The 21,938-nt window shown below is 38.4% G+C and overlaps 2 protein-coding genes across 2 annotated transcripts; one reads left to right on the forward strand and one right to left on the reverse strand.

Annotated features, from left to right (window-relative positions):
• Positions 1-4,667, forward strand: gfral (GDNF family receptor alpha like). The gene is made up of 9 exons (XM_086258125.1): positions 1-91; positions 401-514; positions 956-1,111; positions 1,272-1,331; positions 1,432-1,747; positions 2,850-3,109; positions 3,202-3,273; positions 3,387-3,465; positions 3,549-4,667. Exons 1-9 carry the CDS (start codon positions 55-57, stop codon positions 3,616-3,618), a joined length of 1,164 nt encoding a protein of 387 aa, XP_086114251.1. The 5' UTR covers positions 1-54; the 3' UTR covers positions 3,619-4,667.
• A 2,366-nt stretch (positions 4,668-7,033) lies between these two features.
• On the reverse strand, positions 7,034-21,537 carry hmgcll1 (3-hydroxymethyl-3-methylglutaryl-CoA lyase like 1). Its single transcript, XM_086259731.1, has 9 exons — positions 21,274-21,537; positions 18,879-18,956; positions 18,292-18,399; positions 17,823-17,918; positions 17,475-17,623; positions 16,871-16,934; positions 16,248-16,436; positions 9,808-9,933; positions 7,034-9,428 (listed from the first exon to the last, which is right to left on the reverse strand). The coding sequence occupies exons 1-9, from the start codon at positions 21,367-21,369 to the stop codon at positions 9,309-9,311; spliced, it is 1,026 nt and encodes a 341-aa protein (XP_086115857.1). The 5' UTR covers positions 21,370-21,537; the 3' UTR covers positions 7,034-9,308.
• Between the last annotated feature and the right edge of the window lie 401 nt (positions 21,538-21,938).

The raw sequence follows: 21,938 nt of genomic DNA on the forward strand, positions 1-21,938 counted from the left end.
ATCAGCTGCTGGTGAGAGCTTCATTTGTCTGCTCAAAGCTTTGCAACAGCTATCATGCAACTGAGACGACTGGAAGCTGCAGTCATATTTGGTGAGTTTAAGCCGAACCATTACCATAAAATTACAGATTTCTGATAGAAAAAACAAACAAGTTGATTAGTGTTATTGTATGTTTTTTGTGCTATAAAATTAGCATTACTAGAAGTGTTTCATGTCTTGTAGTTTGTACCACATGTATAGTCAAAGCGTAGCTACAGTTAGTCATGTGAGACATTAACATTTAATTTTTGAATGTCCCTTTTCATATAAAACCTCAAGACAAAAATGATCTCCGTGAAATAAATCCATATAAAAACCAATGATAAAGTAAATAAATTCTTAAAGTCTGCTTGTATTTCAGTGATTATTGCTCCTCAGATTTCATCGCTGGCTTCTGAGTGTTTGGCTGCTGTGAAAATCTGCATGTCAGATTTATGCAAGCGTGAACAGGCATTTTATGACGGCATCTGTGAAGGTAAAAAAAAAACAAACACATTTCCATTATATTGTTAATATTACCAAGGGTTGAGACAAGTAAGTATTACGTAAAGCGATTGCATTTCCTCAGGAAGGTCAGCAAATGAGACCGTTCGACTGAATTGCTTCCATGGAAAATGGCTAAAATGTAATAAGTGAGGAAACAGCCCGAAGCAAAATGTACATAACAAAATTAAGTGACAATAAATCACTTTTCTGATGCCTTTAATGCACACAGTATGTCTGTTTTGACATCGAAATCCTCCATTATTACACTGAATTTGATATACCAGCCTATATCGGGATACATAACCAGACATCACAAGGAAAACTGTCAGAGCAGCAGGCACATAGAAAACACCTGTTGCTCAAACAAGACCTTGCTCGCTTATGGAAAATCCTGTTTTTCCACCTTCCTCTTATGTTTCTGTCATTCAAGATGGAGGGTGCCAAATAAAAGGCTCAGAGGTCTGTAACATGACCATACAGACAATACTGCACCAATTTCCCTCTCTGCCAGGGTGCGTGTGTGCCTGGGAGGAGGAGCTTTGTGATTCTATACAAGTGCTGGCCACACAATGCCACCAAAAGCCAGGTGCGGTATTCTCAGAAGTCTCTACGATAAGCATTTATATGTGAAATTACGTTTTTGTTTGCCAAAGGTGGACAGTTATTGCACTACAAAATGACTGTTAAGAGGATCTTTAATGTGCCTTTGTTGGTGGGAGAGATAATCATGTTGATTATTTGAACAGCAGTTCAGCTCACGAGGAGTGCAGTAATGGATTGGCAGTCAAGCACTTTATTAAACTACGGTAATTATATTTTATTACGCTAATCTCAGATGAAATCTAGTGAAGATGAGTCAAAATTGGTGAAACCCATTCACTACCTTTCTCTCTCTTTGTTTTTTAGTATATGATGGTGCTGGATCATGTTTGGATCAATTTAGGGCTTGTCTCAGCGATTCAGTTTGCAACAGGTACCTGGCACCTATGCTCCAAGCCTGTAAGTCAGGCCAGTGCAATGATGAAGGGTGTCAGCAGGAAACTCTGCGGTTCTACAGGAACGTACCCCAAAATGTTGCAGAGATGCTGGTCATGTGCGAGTGTGAAGCTTCAGATCAGAGCTGTCTGAGCATGAAAACCGAAGTGCACAGTGGCACCTGTGGAGATGAGATCCGGGTCTGTCAGCGTGTACTTAACCAGTGCACTGAGGACAGTAACTGCAGGTATGCTGTTCTGTCCTCAGATGTTTTTGTTTTTTTTGTTGTTGTTGTTTTCAGGATTATTGTACAAATACTATTATTATTAAATGCACACCAAATCAGATGCAAATTCATTGTTTGCACAATGATGAAATGTATGAGCAGCATCTGGCGGATGAGATTCCTGGAGGGAACAACAAAGGCTGGCAGGAACATTGGTTGTGCGAGGCATGCGGGGAGGAGAAAAAAGGTGTCTTGTGTATAGGCTGTGCAGCAGGAAGGCAAACACTTTAAAATGCAAGGAAGGGATTCAGTCAACAAACTAACAATCACTAAATTGGAGCAGGAAAAAGAGCGTTCATCATTCGAGAGTCCTTTCCAGCCTTAAAAAGTGAACGAGTGAGTGATACTGGAAATGAGTGTATAAAATAACATTTTTTTAAATAATGCCAGCTCACTGCTAGTAACAGAAAAAAAGAAGTCTGCAGATAGTTGAATACGTAACTACCAACACTGAGCCAGACACAGAAATAACAAAATGTGAATTCTCAACCTTTAAGTGAACAATGAAGAAGAACTCAAGCTGAGGTAGTCCAGTATAGGGCCGCATTAGTGCACAGTAGCACTCCTAACCAAAATCCTTTTTACATTGTCCTGTTTGTCCTTTTAACACATACATGGCAGCGAGCTTTCATAGAGAGTGCCAAGTGCTGGTCCAGCCATTAGGAGCAATTTGTGGTTCAGTGTCTTCTTCAAGTGGATGCCCTCCTCACTTGTCCATTCTCAAGCTGATTTCATTATGGAAACCTAGATTTTCAGGTTATAGTTCCATCAAATCCAATGCTGTTTCTTTTTTTTTTAAATGGGCATTTTTTAAGATCACATCTCCAATTACTATCTAATAAAATTTTTCAGAAACCACTTTACACGTAGACTGCAGCCTTTTATAATCCAAATTCCGCCTGTGTGATTGGTGCACTTTTCCCGCTGCCATTTTTGATGTAATTCCATAAATATATGTGAAATGATCTTGAAGTAATATGTACAATCTACCATAACACATAAACATCTATAAATCGCAGCACCCACTCATTCCACATAACACACATTTTCTCTGTATTAACAGGGGCTTATTAGAAAATTTTCAAGCCAATTGTTGGAGTCCTGAAGAAGCCCAGTGCATTGACAGTGACCTCCCAAGAGATGAATGCTTCACCCAGATGGATCCAGAGCTCATCCTTGGTGCAGACGCTGAATGCAAAAGGGCCTTCGTGGCTACTTTAGGCACAGTGCTTCACCATCCTTGTACATGTAAAAGACTCTACAATGACGATTTTCTTACATGCAGCATGATTCACGACGTGCTTCACAATAGATCACGCTTCAGTGAGTATCTTTTTTTTTTCTAACCAGGCATTTTTAAATGTAACAATCATTTTTCCTGGAAAGATTGTAAATTATTTTTATTTGTATTTCAGTGGCATCTTCAGAAACAATCATTCGCCCCTCTAAACCTCCTCCATCAGATCATGCTTATGCTTGGTTGCAAGGTAAATTGAAATTTGTAAACTCTTTATGCTAATCGTAGTATGATTCACATGAATTTAAATTATCAAAACAATTTTTGAGTGGGTTTTCAAGATGGAATATTTTGTCTTTCCAGATTATCTTCTGTACGTTGTTGCAGCCATCCTGCTTGCTGGTGTCATATTAATGCCTCTGGTTATTGTCAGTAAAAAATGGTAAGCATCGATGTTGAATCAATGTTAAGTCGCTTTTATCAAAATATTATGTATAATTTACTTTTATTTCTGTTTCCTTGTAGGATCTCGAGAAAGAGAGATAAAACAAAATTTCACCATCCACAGAAAAGCAACTGTGTCGTTATTCTCTGATGTTTATTCCTCTTCCCACTGAATAAAATAATCATCATTTTTTCTCTTTTAACTCAAGATCACAGCTGAATAGATTCGTGAGGTTCCTTTGAGTTTGCTGCACATGCAGTCATCTCATATTTCTTTGCTGTAATAGGTAATAGAGTTTATTATGGGGCGATCGTGGCTCAAGAGTTGGGAGTTCGCCTTGTAATCGGAAGGTTGCCGGTTCGAGCCCCGGCTTGGACAGTCTCGGTCGTTGTGTCCTTGGGCAAGACACTTCACCCGTTGCCTACTGGTGGTGGTCAGAGGGCCCGGTGGCGCCAGTGTCCGGCAGCCTCGCCTCTGTCAGTGCGCCCCAGGGTGGCTGTGGCTACATTGTAGCTTGCCATCACCAGTGTGTGAATGTGTGTGTGAATGGGTGGATGACAGGTTGTGTAAAGCGCTTTGGGGTCCTTAGGGACTAGAAAAGCGCTATACAAATACAGGCCATTTACCATTAAGAAAATAACTAAATTGAGAATGCTTTAAAACACTGTCATCAATAGCCAAATGAATATTGTTGTAATCATCCTTTGCAAAGGTCTCCAAAGCACACTTTGTTTTTCAAAGTACTTGGTAGGTGATTGATGAGTTTGACATGAGGGCTCTGTGGGAGTCATACAATCTGTACAAGGACTGATTGTTCTTCTTGCTGTAGTTCAGTAGCTCTAGGTCTAGAGTTGCTGTATGTTTGAAGCACTTGTCACACAGTGGTGTTACTTGATTGATAAGACTATAAGAAGTTTTTGCACAATCTTGTGAAGTAGCATTGTTTAGTTCTTCTGTAGTGCACCCTTAATCTTTGTGTTGTTGTAAACAGTGATCTTGTGCTGCTTTATTAAAGAACATATTGTATATTTGTAGATACAACCTTTATGTTTAAAGTTAATTGAAAAGATTTTGTTGTTAATCTTTCACACCGACAGTTATTATAGAAAAAAACAACAGATCTGACAAGTTTAAGATTGCTTTAAGTTATAACTTCAAGTGTGATGATTTATTTGTGCTCTGCTCACTCTTGTGCTGTGTTCCTCTGTATCTGATAATAAACTTCCCACTGAAAGCCTTAAAGCCCCACAGTTTGTTCAAAATGCTACATTTTACGTGACGATTCCTTTAAAAGGAGCTTTTAAAGAAAAACTTAAAAATCAGAATTTAAATAATTTGTCTTTTTTTTATAGTTCCAGTCAGTGTGCGTGAAAGCCCCCCAAGAAAGGTCTTCAACCTGAAGCAGTGATTTGTTTTTCTTTTATTAGTTCATAGACAGCTATCGAGAAAGCCCTGTCAGCATAGTCCACTTAGTCCTGGAATCAGGGACAGAGTGGAGCCTTTGGTCAGGTGATGTCTGATATAAAAACAGGAGAAGTAGAAAGGGAGGACAACCCTATTCACCCCTTTGTGCACAAACAGCAGGGGAGAGGCACTGATGGGAGTTATCTGTATTGACCTGTAAACACACTTACTTTAGCATTTTGAGCTATTTGGAGACAGGGTAACGAGGTCTGAGTGGTGGAAAAAGAGAAGCAATTGCAGCAATCAAGATGAGTGGATTTGCTTCACTTTAATTGGGCCAAAGACACCAAATTGTTTTTGTCACTGGAGCTGATCTAACCCTGATTCACTGATCTGCTCTGTTTTATACGATTGAGCTATAGGTGAGTATTTCTGGACTCATTCTGCCCGGGAAAGAATTGAAGTTCTGTCCAATAGTCTATTTAAAGTCAAATTAAAGGTCAGTGTGGATAAATATGATTGATGTTTTAACCCATGATTTAATTCTTTTTTCTATCATGTTAAGCACACACAACATACAGTCTGATCTTCTGTGTGGAGGGCTCTGTGTCTGTGAGGAAAATGAACAGCCATGTCTGGAAATCTATATATTTGAAAGGATGCAACAGTAAGTAGATACAGAGATAAATCCAAATACATGCTAAAAAGTTCCCAGCTGGTTTGAAGGCAGGGATTTTTGTTGGACAGGAAGAGTTGATTGGGAGGTAAAGAAGGCTTTTTTCAGGAAAATAGGACAAAAGGGAACTAAACACTAAACAGTGAGCTAAACATGTTCATTGACAGGCAAACACTGGATTGGTGGGACTATTTGGGCCTAATTTCAGATGTAGGAGATAATAAAGTACAAAACCTTCACTAACGTACTTACGTAGAACTTTCAGGCGTCTGTATTTTACTTTAAATTTTGATGTTTTTGTACAAATCTTTACTTTTTAATTCTTACATTTTCAAAATGGGGGCGGGGATTATTTCTATCACTGCTTGCCTTCAAACATCAAAACAATTTGAACCTAAATCGAGGGGAAAATAACATAAAAGACAATTCTGTTGGTGTGTGTCTATCGCATGTGCTTATCTGTATCTTATCTGGGATGGAAGACAGAAAAACACATCATCTAGCCATCATTTCTAGGACTATGCTCAGGTTTTAGACTGAGTTTTAATGTGGCAGGTGATTTTAAATGCAAACACCAAAAATGCAAACACAAATCCAACACCTCAACAAATATTAGCAAACAGACAAACTGTTTCTGCACAGTTTGTCACACAGTGTGTTGCTAGCTAAAGGCACAGCTGCTCTATTTCCCAGGGAGAGAAAACATGGGAGATAACTTCACTCAGAGATGGAGAAAGGATAAGGAAGGATAGGAAGAAAAAGAGGTTATTTTTAAAGCTGAGGACTTCTCGGTGACATTTGATATACTGGAAATGTAAAGCTTACATTTTAAAGGTTTGGTTCATTTTATAGTTTATCAAACAGATATTGATCATATGAAAATATCTGGCAGTTTAATGCAGGGTTAGTTCACCAGAGTATGCTGTACTCTGGTGAAGTTTAGTGATGGAGCAGAGTGACTGTGGTGATCACAATCACAGGCAGTAGACATGAAAATAAATTTAAGCTGGTGGTGCTGCTTGGATTCATTCACTGACTTCCACATTTAAATTAGCTTCATACAGACTAGTGGTGGGCATTAGCTGTGATAGTTCATGTAACATCTGCCTACATCTTCTTGAATTAGGCTGTGTAAATCCACAAAGAGAGGAAGCAGCACATACCATGTGATTAAAATCCATTTGTGCTGATAGCAGAAACTACTGGGACTTATTTCTATTCACTTCAGCTGGTCTTAGAGCCCCCCCCCCCCCCCCCCCCCCCGGATTGTACCCATTTTTTCTGTTTAGGTGTGGAGCCAAAGTCACCCGTCAGTGTAGGCAACAACAAACAGAGCAAATTTTTTTGCTTTGTTTTCTTCATGTTTGTGCTACATAACAGCAGATAGAAATTTGATTAAAATTAGAATTGGAATTTAATATAAAGGTTGTATTCCTTTGTATTGGTGTTGTTTTATTATGATATCAATAATGACATGAGGTTCAAAGCATAAGGGAGCTAAAAGCAATTGATAAACTCAAACAATGAGTGGAAAATAAATAGCAAGAATCAGAGCCTCGTCTAAACAGGCGTCAATGAAAACTAGAAAAGAACCCCATCATAGTAAAACTAAAGCTCAGCCAACTAGAATAATGGAAACATGAACCAAAACACAGGCTTGCAAGACTAGAAAAAACATGAAGTAATCGTAGAAATCAAAGACTCAACAATATCACAAAACATCAAAGCCACTATTAGAAAAGAGATCAAATCAGGAATCCAAAACATCAAACACTACAACAATCAAATCTAAGAATCCAAAATTTATATCCACAAAAACTCTGGGACCATGACAGTAATTTATTTTTTATTTCTCATCTTCCACTTTTTGCTTTGCATGACAAAAACTGACCCAAATTATTGGCTGTTTAAGCCTTTCATCTTTCAAAAGATTTTATATGATCTTAATATTACAAAATTTCACTTACACAGTTGATAACTATGGGATTGAAGCTATCTAATTCCCCTCTTTCTGTGTATTTTCCCCAAGACACATCACTGCACATAAATGATAGATCTAGGAGAACAAAGGTCAGAACTAAGAGCCACTTTGGAGCCATGTGGCCAGTAGAGGGCCCCAAAAGGGTGTAAAATGTCTCACTAAAGTTGTTGTTTGCCATTAAAAGATAACATAAAGTAAACAAACAAACAAAAAACACTCACAAGGGCGAGAACAGCATTGAGGGTAAAGTTGTGGTGCTATTTTTAGGTACTACTGTGTTAGTAGCATAACTTCTTGGCTCGCTTGTAGCTACTACCATGACTATGTTCTGTGAGTTTTTGGCTCATAAAAGTGAGAGTCAAATACATTTAATAAGTGCCTTTAATAAGTGTTTACTGTGTTTATAAGGCACAGCTCTGTTAAAATGCATTTACACAAATAAAAACTGTAGATACCAAATCTCCAGCAATGTATGGACACTGGCTACTGTTTCCTGGGTATACTGGGGAATATGAATGCACAGTCAACTATCCAGGTAAGCCAGGTTTAATATTAATATTGGAAAAAAATATCTATTGTCAATAAATATTGTTTGTTTGAACATTGGTCATTTCTTAGAGATGGAAACTGTTTTAACGAGGCTGTAGTGGGAGCACTGGGTATCAGGTGTGACTAAATGTGGTTCACAGGCGGAATTTTGCTTGGGGGTGGAGACAGGTCAGGACTGAGTCTGTGTGCAACTGCACATGAATGCATAATTTTCTTTTTTGTTACGTGATTAAGATGGACCGCCATGGGCAGACAATTATCACAATTTAATACGCTTATGCAAATCTAACATCTATTCATTAGTGTGGAGTGCTTTTCTTTCCCAGTTGGCATCATGCTGGCATCCTAATTAGTCTGATTTTTGAAAATAGGGATGTAAGGTGAATGCAATTAAGCCGTAGGAAAGAAAGCCGCAGAGGAACAGGACAGAAGAGCTAACAACTGATTTTTTTTATTCTTTACTTTCTGATTTACAGATTGCACAGCAGGGTGTAAACATGACAAAAAATGAAAGGACAACTTTACAGAGACAATTGTCTCAGAAAGTAGTTTATGTCGTGGTAAAATTCTGAAATACAAAAAAAAGACTATAAAGAGGAACTTTTTAAGGGATCTTTGGCAAACCTGATGGCAAAAACTCCTCTGTGCCTCCTTTAAAATGCTATCTTTGTGGTAATTTGAGAGTTGTCTTATTTTGAATTATTTATACAAGTTCACAGGAAATCACAAAAGGTCTTCAGAGAAGCAAGGTGCATGTGGAGGCACTCATACACGTAGGATTATAATACGCTGTTACATAATTTTATAAGGCCACTGATCAATGCAAACGAATAAAATCATAAGATCATAAATTATCGAGCCGTCAACACAAACCTCAATCACAAATGAATACTCCCCTTGATAATTACCAGCTTCCTGTCACTTTCCATTCAGTGCGGTCGACGCTTGCTTTTGTTACATCAAAAATTGTGTAGAGCAAAAACTAAGCCAAGGAAGATGCATGTGTTCAGCAGATTATAAAGGTACTCAGACGGCAAATATAGACTGGAAATGAACAATAAAGTAAAAAAATAATAAAAATGAGATAGTTTTCAATATTATTTAGATGACATGCAAGAGATACATGGAACAATGTAGTTCAAATACAGACAGATAGGCAACAAATCTGAAGGCAGCAACAACGGGGAAGCACTTTAAAGGGAACAGACTAAAATATTTAAAGACGTTCCATTACAGAGACGCATCACAGCAGGCCGTGCTTCTTGCTTGGGCAACCTTGGAGTTTGTCTTGCGAGATAAAGCACTGCAGATGAAGGAACCAGCCTCTATGACTTTGGCAATGTTCACACCCTGCAAAAACATCCCAGCATCAGTAAAAGTGCAATTAATATAATAAGCACAAGATAAACAAGAAATGGCAAGTTTAAGGTTTTCTCACTGAAATTAAAAGAAGACGTGTAACAGGTGACAGAAAATTAACCCGCAGTGAATCGTTTCTACCAGCAGGGGTAGGAATTGTTAAATAAATTGTTCCTGAGAAGTGTGTGCAACACCACAGTCTTGCACAAGTTATGTAGAACCACTAATATGATCAAATAAACTGTTACAGGGCAGTATGTTTGGAGAACGATGTGTTTATGTGAGTGAGCTTTGAAAGATTGTACAACGTTGGTTTTGTTGAGATTAGACACAAGTGTACATACACACCAGACAGTGAAGTCATACTTACTGTTTCAATGCCCATGCCATGAAGCATGTAGAGAACATCCTCTGTGGAAACATTGCCAGATGAACCCTGAGCGTAAGGGCATCCTCCCAGGCCAGCTACTGCAGAATCCACCACAGAGACCCCCATCTGCAAGGACAAACAACAGAGGCATTCGGCAAATCCGTGAAAGACTTCATGTCAGGTAAAATCCAGGAACAAAGATCTTTGTTCTATTGGGTTGTTCTGCCTGGTGCCGCGCACCTTGCCAGGCCTGTGGTTGTGTTTTACAGCTGTTTCTGAGAACCGTGGGCTTAAGGCTTGAAGATGAGTGGGCACAGAATGTCCCGCAGTATGGCTTAGTCATCCTCTTTGTCAGCTCAAACCACCAGCACCACATAATTATGGCCTTGTTCATATGACAGGAATATTATAAAGGCTGAGCAGAAGATTTCATATGTTTCTGATTGTCCTGGTTACTCATGTTTTTACAGCACGACTCTGCTCTTCACCATAGGGATTCACTTTCTTGCCACATCGAGAAGACATTTTTTTTCCCCTTGGCTGCTTAGTGTCCAATCAAACTGTGCCAATAAACTTAATGCATTTGTACACAAATGTGCTACAAAAAAAATCATTAATGGCAAACTATTTCGCTGATCTCCTTGATTACAAATGTTTCTGCTTTCTAAGGGCCTCTTTGTTTACACGAATGTAAGAATATACAAGAGATAAAATTCAAGTTGTGTACTCTACTGCGTTTTTTTTTTTTTTGGCTCACCAGCGCTCACGACAAACATTACTGCTGAAATTTGTGGGAAAGTTTTTCCTTTTTTTACTGCCGACGATAGCGAGCGCCTGGCCTCCATATGAAAATTAATGATGCATTTTCAGTTGTTCTTCTCAATCCGTTGCTTTTGTTGGACAGCTTACCCAACATTATAAAAGGCTGCCCAGGAAACAGTACCCCGGTGCTTTTGTTGCAGCTCGATGTTGACATTGAAATTTACAGAAGCACATTTTACTCTTTCTCTGAATGCCCATATTACTCAAAGACACACAGTCACTGTTCTTGCCATGGACGTGCGCGACCCAGTCATGAATAAAACCTTTGTTTTCACACCAAGACAGGCCTTCAGTTTTCAGAGTCATTATGGACTAAGGTCTTGGGATGTTTTCCACATGTCCCTGGGATTGTCATGAGAATATTAAAGATGTTTTCCAGCTTCCGCGGTAGAACCAGATGTCAGAGGATCCTGCAGTGAGACAAAATTAACACACTGATCCTCTCAGTGGCACTGGGTCATGAAGGACCGGTACCCCACAGAGCAGGACCAAGCAAGTTAAATTAAAAGAATCTCTATTGCTTTTTTGGAACAATGATGCTAATTGGTTGCTTTTCCTCCAGACAAGAACCTACTTCTTTCAGGGGGCTGTCTGAGCCAGCCGTAATTGCTGTTTATGTTGGCAAGGGAAGAGGAGGAGGTGGGTAGAAGGAGGAGGAGATCTACTCCGGTGTGTGCAGTGCACGAGATTTCCAGACCTTGGTTAAAGCCAGAGCAGGATATTGTACTAGGCAGAATTTTTTGTAGTATAAACACAGAGTTGTAATCTGCCATGCCAATCCTCTCGCTTCTAGCTATAAGGTCACAGGTCTTCAGCGTACTGTTTCCGAGAGGAACAGAACAAACCCTTTCAGCAGCGTGCCCCGTACCCCTGGACACTAATCACGCAGGAACTGGTGGTCAGCAGCTCGGGCTTGCCAATGCTCAGTTAGGTTCACACTACCCAGAAACCAGATGTGTGCTCAGTGTTAAAAAGCCATACTGAGTGAGCTGCGGCTATATAAAAACAATGCATTCCTGGGTAAAGACACTGAACATTTTCAAACTTGCATGATTTGGGATAAGCTTGTTTACATTCTGCGCTCTGAGTGGACGAGGCTGAAGATGGACAAGCTCCCATTTTGGTTTTATAACTGCGTCACAGAGCGAGCGAAAGAAAGAGTGTGCATTCAGCGAAGGACACGAAGCAGTGATGCTTCACCCACGACTACATAAACCGAAAGGCTGACAGAAACTGTCACGGATCCCGTGCTGACACTTATATCACTTCTTTCGAGGAGCGAACCCCGGACAGCAAAAGGCAAACAAGCACTTAAAGAATAAATAAATCACATTTTACTTTATCATTTCCAAAAGAAAATAAAGTTTGACTAATGTGATGTGACAAATATGAAGTTATTCAACTTTAATATGCAATCCTATTTTTAATATAATGTAAATGAATACTAAAAATACTACTACTAATGATAATAATAATAATATAACATATTTATCACCTTAAAACATGAATTTGGTTGGAATTGAAGAAAAAATATAAGAAAATAAATTCACAGATAATCCAGTTTCTTAGGAATTTATGTACTTGCTAATTAAATTATTTATTGATTTTGAATAATAAACATTTATATTTCAGCTCTTCATCTGTATTTATTTATTTTGTATAACAGCAATTGTCCCAGGGGCTGCAGATGAAAATGAGCTTTTTGACCCATTTATTACATCAGTGTTGCTTCCTTTACATACATGTTAAAAGCATTTTTTTTTTAAATAGTTAAAAAAAAAAGTAAAATAAAGCCTAAGAATACAGAAAAAAGAAAAATAAATGTTCTTTTACTGTTATTTTGTCCTTTTGTGGTATTTATGTGGGTTTTACGGTTGTCTTTTAAATATATATTCCAGTATGTCACAAGGGCTCATTTTAAAAAAAGTTAATAATCTATAATAAATATTTTCTAGTTTAGCTGAAATTGATTTTACTTGTTTACTCAACAGAAAGTATCGTCGGTGGCTTTGATTCAGAGCGGATTTCACTCTTTGAAATAGCAAATCACCAGTCACAAGATAAAATGATCCTTTATAACTATCCATTATAACTTCTACCATTCAGTCAAAGAAGTCAACATAAAGTTGCACTAAAGTTATCAACACACTGCTCAACACAGCTGCTAGGTAACTGGATGTTAGTAAAATATGTTAGTAAACTAAGGCTGAACAGAGTCTCATGTATGGAGACAAAAGAAAATACTGCAGATGGATGTTATTGTCAGTAGAGATCTCTAGTGTGAGCCCAGACAGGTTATACTGTATTCCCCAGCTGCAGTAGTACACAATACACCAAAATTGCAGGTAAGATTAAATAATTTTCCTTGCCAAGCCTGTGAAATCTAAGTACATACATTGTCATTGTGTGACCTGCCAGGGTAGGTTTGTAACAAAGCCCCCCTAGACCTCCTGAAAAAAGGTACAAAGACTAAGGAATGTCTTTATCGGGAACAAAAGAGGTGACTCAGGGCTGACAGCACTGGGGGAATTCATTTCTCTCCCAGTTGGTGGTGTGGAGTTCTGGCACACAGTAATGAAAAACTATGATAAAATCTTTAATTTCCTACTTGTTTATGGGTGAGCAAATGGTGAGCTAAATATCCCTGGCTGCTATTATTTCTTGTGGCCATGGGGCAGCTGCAATGAATCATTGTAAATATGATCCACGCAGGAATTTCACCATCTCTCTGTACTTTTTCTTTTTCAAACCATTCAGAATCAGATTTAACCTTAAAAATATTTGCTTCTTTACATGACATGGATCAGCTGCCTTTCCGAACAATGTTTGACCATAAATTGTACCAGAGAAGTACAATATTAGATTAATTCCATCATAATTATTAGAAGGGATAAGTGTTCAACTGCAAGTTTCACAACGGAACAACAGTTTCTTTAGTGGATGTGTAACATTAGTGAATGAATGAATGATTTCATTTACACGTTACATTTGCAGTCATACAGTGATTTGTGCAAACTGAAGCATAAATACTATACTAACGTTTACAGTCGAGTAAAATAAAGTACTTGAGTAGACGTTTCTAGAGCTGCGTCTGCAGCTGCAGCACCATTCATCACATGCTCACCGTAGAGCAAATGAAAGGATCATTTTCCACTGGCCTTTAAGCACGCCATTGTCAGAAAGTTCAACAGCCAAGCGGCAGACGAGCTAGAAGCCCCCCCACCCCCCCAGGGCCCTTCGATCCACCTAGCTCTCAGTCGCTTTGTCCAATAGACACTGAATAGGTGAGCCTTTGTGCTGACCCCCTCACATCTGTTGACCCACCCAGCCCCCAGTGTGCTTCCTCCTCTGTGGTGACAATGCGCTCCAGTAAAACTGATACAGCCCTGCCTGCATTGCCTCTGTTTTATGTTTGGATATATGTCAGGTTTACTGGCTCGCAACAGGCAAAGTGGTGACAAATGCCCCCACGACAGCTCCTTCACAAAGATTCACAACCCAAATGCACTTATAGAGTGTATACCTTTAACTGTACAATACATATTGTTAAGTTCATTAAGATTCTGGGATTTTTTTTTTCTTTTTGAAAGCAGTTTGTGAATCATCTTGCTTTGTGGGGAAGCTTAGATCATGTTTCTTAATGCCGATTTTCCTCGTTGACTGATGGTTTCTGGTTCTCTGTGTGTCCCATTGTAGCCTACACATACACAACAGAGAACACATTCATCATGCCATAGACTGACAGACTGTCATTAAAGCTTAGGCACATATGTGCGCTTTTTAAAACGTAAAAAAAACAAAAAAAATTTTAAGCTCTGAAATACTCTAATATAAAAGTTTGCAATAAAAAGTTTTACATCATTTTAAAGTGGCATATATGGCCAAAATAACTATACATCAGTCTTATTGATATATTACATTATTTGGCTTCCTTTTTCCTGACTCCAGCGGAAAATAAAAACAATTTTTCCTTTTTCTCGTTGCAAAGAAAGGACACTGTATTTCAATGGACTGTAGCATGTGAGCTGAAAAGTGTCTAAAAAGATGGATTGGGAGAAGTTTAACAAATGATGCTTCCCAGCAGGGATAATGATTTAAATCAACCTAAAAAAAAACAAAGACCTGTGATCTCTATGATGCTGGCAGAAAGTTGAATGATATCCTGGAACAAGAATCACCACCTCTATTTTGCCTCCACATCTGGTTGCTCCTCTTCATGTCATCATGAGTAACTACATTGATTTATGCAAAGGCCGGGCATTTATCCATAATCGGTCTGTGGTTCTCCACGAGAACATTCATATTCATCACAGGGGGAGGGATGTGCATGTGAAGGCAAAGGTACCCCAAATCCACTGGGAAAGCAGAAAGTAAAGCTGTCAGACAATTTAACATGAGAGGATATGGGGATCAAGAGGACGATGCATTGCTGTCTTGTGCTTGTCCAAAAGGAGAATCTACACTACAAACTACGGCAAGAGGGCTTCCTCTTCTAACTTTACCAGCATTTGTACGCTTAACACAGACCTCTCCACTTAAAAGTGTTAGCACCTTTTATGTCTCTCCCACAAGAATCAGAAGGTTTTTGTCTCACAACAGAGGTGTGGGCACATCTGTCCTCCCAGAGTTGTCAGGCTTTATATTATCCCTTTATTCTTTTGGATCTTTGAACTGTTTTACCTTTCTGCTTATTCAGAGACCTCCATACCCTCCAATCACACCAACAAATTAGCTGAACTGTGTCTGATTGCCTCTGTTTTTAAAGATCCCTCTCGGCTGCCTGTTAGGTTCAGAGAATTTTTCCAAAATTCACAGTTCCTACCCTATCCACCTTTCAATAGTCCTGGAGCTAGTCTCCTTCTTTTATTGACTTCCATTTACAAACTAACTTCATTTACTTTTAAATGTTTGTTTTTAAGTTTTTGACTGTTTGCTGTCATTATTAATGTATTTTATGTCTAATCTTAGACTTATGAAATAGCTGCACAAAAGCTGGTTTACAAGACAGATGTAGGGCATTAAATAAGATAATCCTGTCATGTACTTCATGACAGATGGAGAATTAAGGACCGTAATGAAGCTTGGAAACGTTCTGGTGTCACAAGCTGATCCTCAACAGGTGTCATCTGTTGCTTTTATCATCTAATAGTTCTCTAGTTAAACACACTAGACTGTCTATTTGATTCCTTTTCAGATTTCCATCTGCTCTCTTTGTTTGTCAAGCTAACTGCTTTGACAAAGACTTTGCTCTACTTTCGACTTAAGAGCTCTTTCTGTCGCTACAGTACTCATAATATTAACAACTGCAGTAATAGCAATAACTATAAATAACAATGAATAATAAATCTAATCATCATTAGATCATTAGCAATTTCTGGTTCTGAGATTACTGGCAGTACCACATCTTAGGGGTTCTTATCTGGAGTGCACTAAGAATGTTGGCAGTGCTTGCCCATAGGTGTCATGGCAATGAACCGTTAAAACTTCTTGTTTTCTTGGAAATATTAATTATAGTAACAATAATAATAATATAAACAATAACATAAGAAACAAAATCATCATAGGTAGAAGCATAAGTACTTTTGAGACTATTGGCCGCACAATACCCGTGTTCTTACCTGGAGTGCAGTAAGGATGTTGGGCAGTGCTTGCCCATAGGTGTCATGGCAGTGAACTGCAAGCGCATTGATGGGCACGTCCTTCATCACCCTCTGCAGCATCTTAAGCATAGATCCTGGAGTACCAATACCAATGGTGTCTCCCAAGGAAATCTCATAGCAGCCCATTTCATATAATCTCTTTGCCACCTAAAAATAATAAAAATATAGAAAATGCTCTCTTTATAAGAGGATTACATAGTAAAATAACTTTTTTTTCCAAATATAAGTACCATGTTATGTTTGGTTAGGCAGTGAAATGGAAGAGAATATAAATGCTATATTTTACATTTCTTCAGTTAATTCAATCTGTGCTTACGGAAAGAATATGAACATTTATTGTGATTTTTCATTTAGCAATGAACTGACAATAATTAGCTTTGAGTTTTGACATATATATCGAAAAGCACTGACATCCACAAAATTAATTAATTCCAGGAAAAACAAGTAAAAAAAACAAACAAAAAAAACAGAAAAACAAAACCAGAACAACATCTCAAGAAACGATTCAGTTTAGTTTAGATCATTTAAATAAATGAACAGATAGGTTTTAAAAGACCTGTAAGTGTAAAGAACAATCCTACCTCTGCCACTTTGGAAGGTTCAATGTGTCCCTCATGGGGACACCCAAGGGCACAAGAAACATACCTGAGAAGATAAAGTTAACAAGTATCATTATTTTGTCAGTTTCAGCAACTGACAAAAAAAAACAAAAAACAAAACGTCAAAAGCTGTTGAACATTTTCTATACTATAGTGTGCTCTTCAAAAAAAAAAAGAATTGGGTCCAATGTGTCCAGAAGCCTATTAGTGTTTTGGTGTCCTTTATGGGCAAAGCAGTTCCTATAATTTAAAAAATAAAATAAAACACACACACACATTTCCATGATATGATAAAAGGCCCACATTAGTAAAAGTTAGCCTGTTTGGTTTACCTCATCTGGCCTCGTGGTTTACTAATGCATAGATATAGTCCTGGTGAACATCTGGAACTTTGCTATAACAGTATCATTACTGAACTGTGTGTTTTCTTCTATATAAAAACTGCAGTATGTTCAAATGCCCTGTTTTCCTATGGGGAAAAGTGAAAATCTGTGTGAAGCTCAGAAATCAAGGGAATTGTTTTCATTTCATTTCATTCATTTTGTTTTCATTTTTGTAGCAGAGAATTAATAGGCAGAATACTAACCCTCGAACTGGAATTTGTCGCTTTTTGGCAGCGTTAATGACTTCCTCAAACCTCAGCATACTTTCATCAACAGAACAGTTAATATTTTTTTTACTGAAGGTTTCAGATGCCGACCCAAACACAGCCACTTCAGTAGCACCAGCTGCAACCTTAAATCGCCAGAGAAAACAAACTTGTAAAACCGTGTTCACTGTGAGTCACGCTAACGTAAGTGCAGGAACTATTTTAATAAAAACAATGTAGTGCCAACAGTTAACTCAAACTGACAAGCTTGAGTAAACATGATGAATTATATGAGTAAAGGTATATAGCACAGGTCATTACGCTGAAGTGAAAATTCATGCTTACAGCATCCTGAAAGCCTTGCAAGTTAGGTGTCAAAACAGGATACTGAACATTAGATGCTTTCTGGATTCCTCTGAGTACATCAGTGTGGTCTGCCATCTAAATAAAGGGAGGAAGATATATTAATTAGATGTTAAAGGTAACAACATAACAGGCAATAACATAGGTAAGGTAATAACATAATAACATATTAACATGTTCCTGGGAATTCACAAATGCTTTCACACGTTTGAAGGCAGCATTAAAGATCAAATTAATTATCATTTTTCTCAGTACAAAAGGAGACACGTGTTAACGTCTGACTTTGTATCCAAGTAGTAAATAGGGGTACAATTTGATTGAGAAGGAGAAAATGAATAAAATACTTTCTCCAAAACCATCTCCAGCTCCAACAAGGATGCTAGAGGAGCAAGAAAGAGGGCCTAATAAATCACTCAGCATTTAACTGCAGTTCAAAAAGAAGAATTCTTACCTGTGGGACCCACTTTGAAGAGACAAAGCTGGTGGCCTCGATCACAGACAGGCCTGTTCCTGAGAGCATATCTATCAGCTGGATTTTCACCCCAGTTGGAACAATCTCCTGGAGAACAATGAAATTGAAATAGCTTATTTTGTATTTGAGTCCTCTCATGATACAGTTGGAGATGTGACAAGCAGATATATGGCTTAGTATTTTGCTGTGCTGCGTGTTATTTATACAGATAGCCATATTTGACATGATCAATCTTGCACTTGCTGAAAACTCTGAGATAGCTTCGCTATATGCCAAATTTCAGGTAATATGTTGTAGAAATAAAATTACTTCCCCCCATCCAGTATAATCTCTAAATGGTAGGTAAAGAGAGTGAACTCAGCCAGAAGCTGTGTCATCTTTCCTATTCAATTTCAAAGACAATGTGAAACATATGCTTCTAGCAATTATGGCACAAAACCCATATGTTATGAATTGTTATATGTATAGAAAAAATGGGAGTTTCCAGGGAGGATTGTGTATAGTATTAGAAAACAAAGGTACCCATAAATATAAATAAGGTTTGTGATTGTAATTGCAGAGTATACCTTTTCATTTTGAAGTCCATCTCTTGGCCCAACTTCAACAATTTTAACAAACTCTGGATAGGCATGTCCTGTAATTGTCTGGGAAAATATCAAATGGGGGGGAGGGGAATAAATAAAAAGAGAAACACCGCTCAACAAGACACAGAACACGGAGAAGTCAGCCATCCTTTTACCGTGGGATGCTCCAGGTCATGTTATTTCTAACATGAATAACTTTCAACCTCAACCCAGCTGAAACTTTAGAACCCAAATATAAGCTTGCTATGTCATTAAGATGCAAACTCATGAGATGTGACACAGAGGAAAGGCTGGGAAGAAGGGTTAGAGTAACTCCACTAAAACCGCAAGGAATATTCTGAGGATCAAGGTATTTTTTTTTCCTGATCTCAACCTTATAATTTTAAAGAAAAAGACCCTTGTTGAACTAAATGCAAAACCTCAACAGACCTTAAAGATTACAATATGAACCTAGCAACAGTGATATTTAAGCAGAGAGTGAAGACCACATATCTGACTATAGCCGTCAAAAATATCTATTTAAGTTTTTTCCAGTGGGGAGCAGTAAAACAAAGAAAGCTAACCGATATCCCAGCTTAACTCTTCTACAAGCAGGCCTGAAATGTGAAAGAATCCACTCAGTTTAAATTTTTAGTCTAATCTTTGTCAATTTTCAAGGGGTAAAGAGCTAATGTGTTATATCAAATATTTATTCAGAACAAACTGAGCACACAGTACTGTGCTCAGAAATATATAGTACTGTGCAAAAGTGTCTAGCTACCCCTTGTTTCTTTATATTTTACTAGAAAAATGGAAAATAGATGCAGTTGTTTGCTGAAACGTGTGCAAACATACATGGAAACAGTGTATTACACGAAAACAGTGTTTGTGCAATTCTAACAAGCTTGAATGTGAATGTTTGATTTGATCACCTTTATTCTTCAACACAGCTTTAACTCTTTTAGACAAGCTTTCTTGTAATTTATTTTAGTCTTCAGGAATAGTTCTCCAAGCTTCTCGAAGGACATTCAAAGCCCTTCTTTGGATGTTGGCTGCCTTTTGTTTGATTCTCTATCAAGATTATCCCACACTGCTTTAACTGCTTCAATAATGTTGAGGTCTCGGCTCTGGGGAGGCCAATCCATGGTTGATAGTGTTCCACTGTGTGTTTTTCTATGCAGGTATGCTTTCACTGCACTGGCAGTGTATTTGGGATGATTGTCATTTTGAAAAATGAACATATTCCCGAATCAGACCCTTTCTAGGTGGTAATGCAAGGTGGATTAAAATCTGATGGTACTTTTCTGGGTTCATAATTCAATTTTGACAAGATCCCAAACACCATTGGCCGAAATCCAGTCCCAAACTATGACAGAGGATTCTTCGTGTTTTACAGATAGCTGGACAGGAGACAGGAGACAGGTACAACAGACTGTTGTACAGCCACTCTTCCACTGAGACTTCAGTGAACAGTAGATAGATTAAGTATAGAGGCAGATGTATCTCTCAGTTCCTGTGTCAGTTCTTTTCCACATTTTATCCTGACTAATTAGATAAGAGGAACAGACACTGTTTAACTACCATAGATAGTTTTTCTAGGTGTGACATTTCCTCTTTTATCCACTTGACTAGTTTCCTCAATTTTTTTAAGGCTACACTACACACCATGCAGAGTTTTAAGCTAAAATTCGATCTTTACTAAGTTGTCTGTCTTTTAATGCATGGCTCAGTGTTAAGTGGTGTAACAAACAAACAAAACACATTCCTCTGAAAATGGTTATGTGTAAGGACTGAACTGAAAATGAGTGAAAAAGCAACCCAGAAGTTAAAAAATTACATAAAAGACTTGGAAACCACATATACAGAAACAAAAGTTGACTGAAGACTTTTGCACAGTACTGCATGTGGTTTAGCTTGTAATATCTTTAACTGTTATGAGTGAAATGTACGTTTTTTACAGATAGGCATGAACTATTTGTAAAATATACTCATACTTTGGATTACAAAAATGTTATAAAGTAAAAGTGAAAATAAATTCGAAAATGCAGGAATAAAATCGAGCGGACTCTTTCACTTACACTACTTTTACCTCTAATAGGCTACATTACAACTGAAAATGAAGCCTGGGGCAGCTCATATTCTGTTGTATTTTATTCTATTCATATTCTATTGAGTGTATTTTATTACCCCAAACATACATAATGCTAACGTAATACTCTTATTGAGAAAAAGGTACTCGCATGTTCTTCTTCTTCTTTTTTTAACCACCTTAGTTACAGCAGCATCTGCGCATCTGCGCATAGGTGGCCTTGTGTTGTGCTCCTCTCTGCTCTGTCATGAGGAAGTCATGTGGCCAAACATGTGCAGTTGAATAAAAACAAGGAAAACCGACGCCCACCTTGTCCTCCTGCAGCCAGCGTCTCAGCCACGGGTAGTCCTCGATGAGTTGCTCATAGCTCAGGCAGTGCTTCACTGTGGTGGGCACGTTACCCATCCGTGTGGCTGCTGCTCAGCCCGCTGCAGCTCCGTGTTCTCCGGGAATAACCTTCGCAGATCGCGGGAACTACCCAGAGCAAATTAATGTGTCGCATCCGTGTGCTAATGCAGGCCTGGATGGCGGAGGGCCTCGCTGCATGCAGAGATTAAATATGAGGATGGCTACTTACAGTAGAGGATGACTCAGCGGTTGTCATGACAACCACATCTCCTAAAGTGGGGGGAGGAGGCCAGAGAGCGAGAGAGGAAATTAAGCACAGAGGAGTATTTTCCTTTATTTTTAAGGAAAATAAATGAATGAAATAAAGAAAATAAAGGCCAGGAAAAGGTGCTTCCTTCAGTTTGAAAGCTGGTGATTTTTTTCTTCTTAATTGATTCAACAAGTTCACATACACATTCACCTCCCTGTACTGCTGAGAATTGAAGGTTTCAGTGTAACAGCCTGCTTTGATTGATCTCCTGTGACCTGAACCGGCGGAACGGTTTCCATTGCCAGGCGTGCCACTGCTGCCAATGTCAACTGCATATTCTAATAAAATCCCCCGTTAAGCCAAGGCAACATTTACC

Source organism: Aulonocara sp. 'chitande type north' Nkhata Bay, linkage group LG13, assembly GCF_057382095.1.
Source record: "Aulonocara sp. 'chitande type north' Nkhata Bay isolate Kocher_YH1m ecotype deep benthic linkage group LG13, A_spYH_male_GT1.1, whole genome shotgun sequence".
Classification (NCBI taxonomy): domain Eukaryota; kingdom Metazoa; phylum Chordata; class Actinopteri; order Cichliformes; family Cichlidae; genus Aulonocara; species Aulonocara sp. 'chitande type north' Nkhata Bay.

Bases quoted from the DNA above. Each gene is read 5' to 3' on its own strand.
- gfral (XM_086258125.1), top strand. From the start codon at position 55: ATGCAACTGAGACGACTGGAAGCTGCAGTCATATTTG. The intron at 515-955 runs GTAAAAAAAAAA...CTGTCATTCAAG, and splicing joins TTATGACGGCATCTGTGAAG to ATGGAGGGTGCCAAATAAAA. The intron at 1,112-1,271 runs GTGCGGTATTCT...TTATTTGAACAG, and splicing joins ACAATGCCACCAAAAGCCAG to CAGTTCAGCTCACGAGGAGT.
- hmgcll1 (XM_086259731.1), bottom strand. From the start codon at position 21,369: ATGGGTAACGTGCCCACCACAGTGAAGCACTGCCTGAGCTATGAGCAA. The intron at 17,624-17,822 runs GTAAGCATGAAT...TGGCGATTTAAG, and splicing joins TGCAAGGCTTTCAGGATGCT to GTTGCAGCTGGTGCTACTGA. The intron at 9,429-9,807 runs GTAAGTATGACT...ATGTTTTTGCAG, and splicing joins ATGGCATGGGCATTGAAACA to GGTGTGAACATTGCCAAAGT.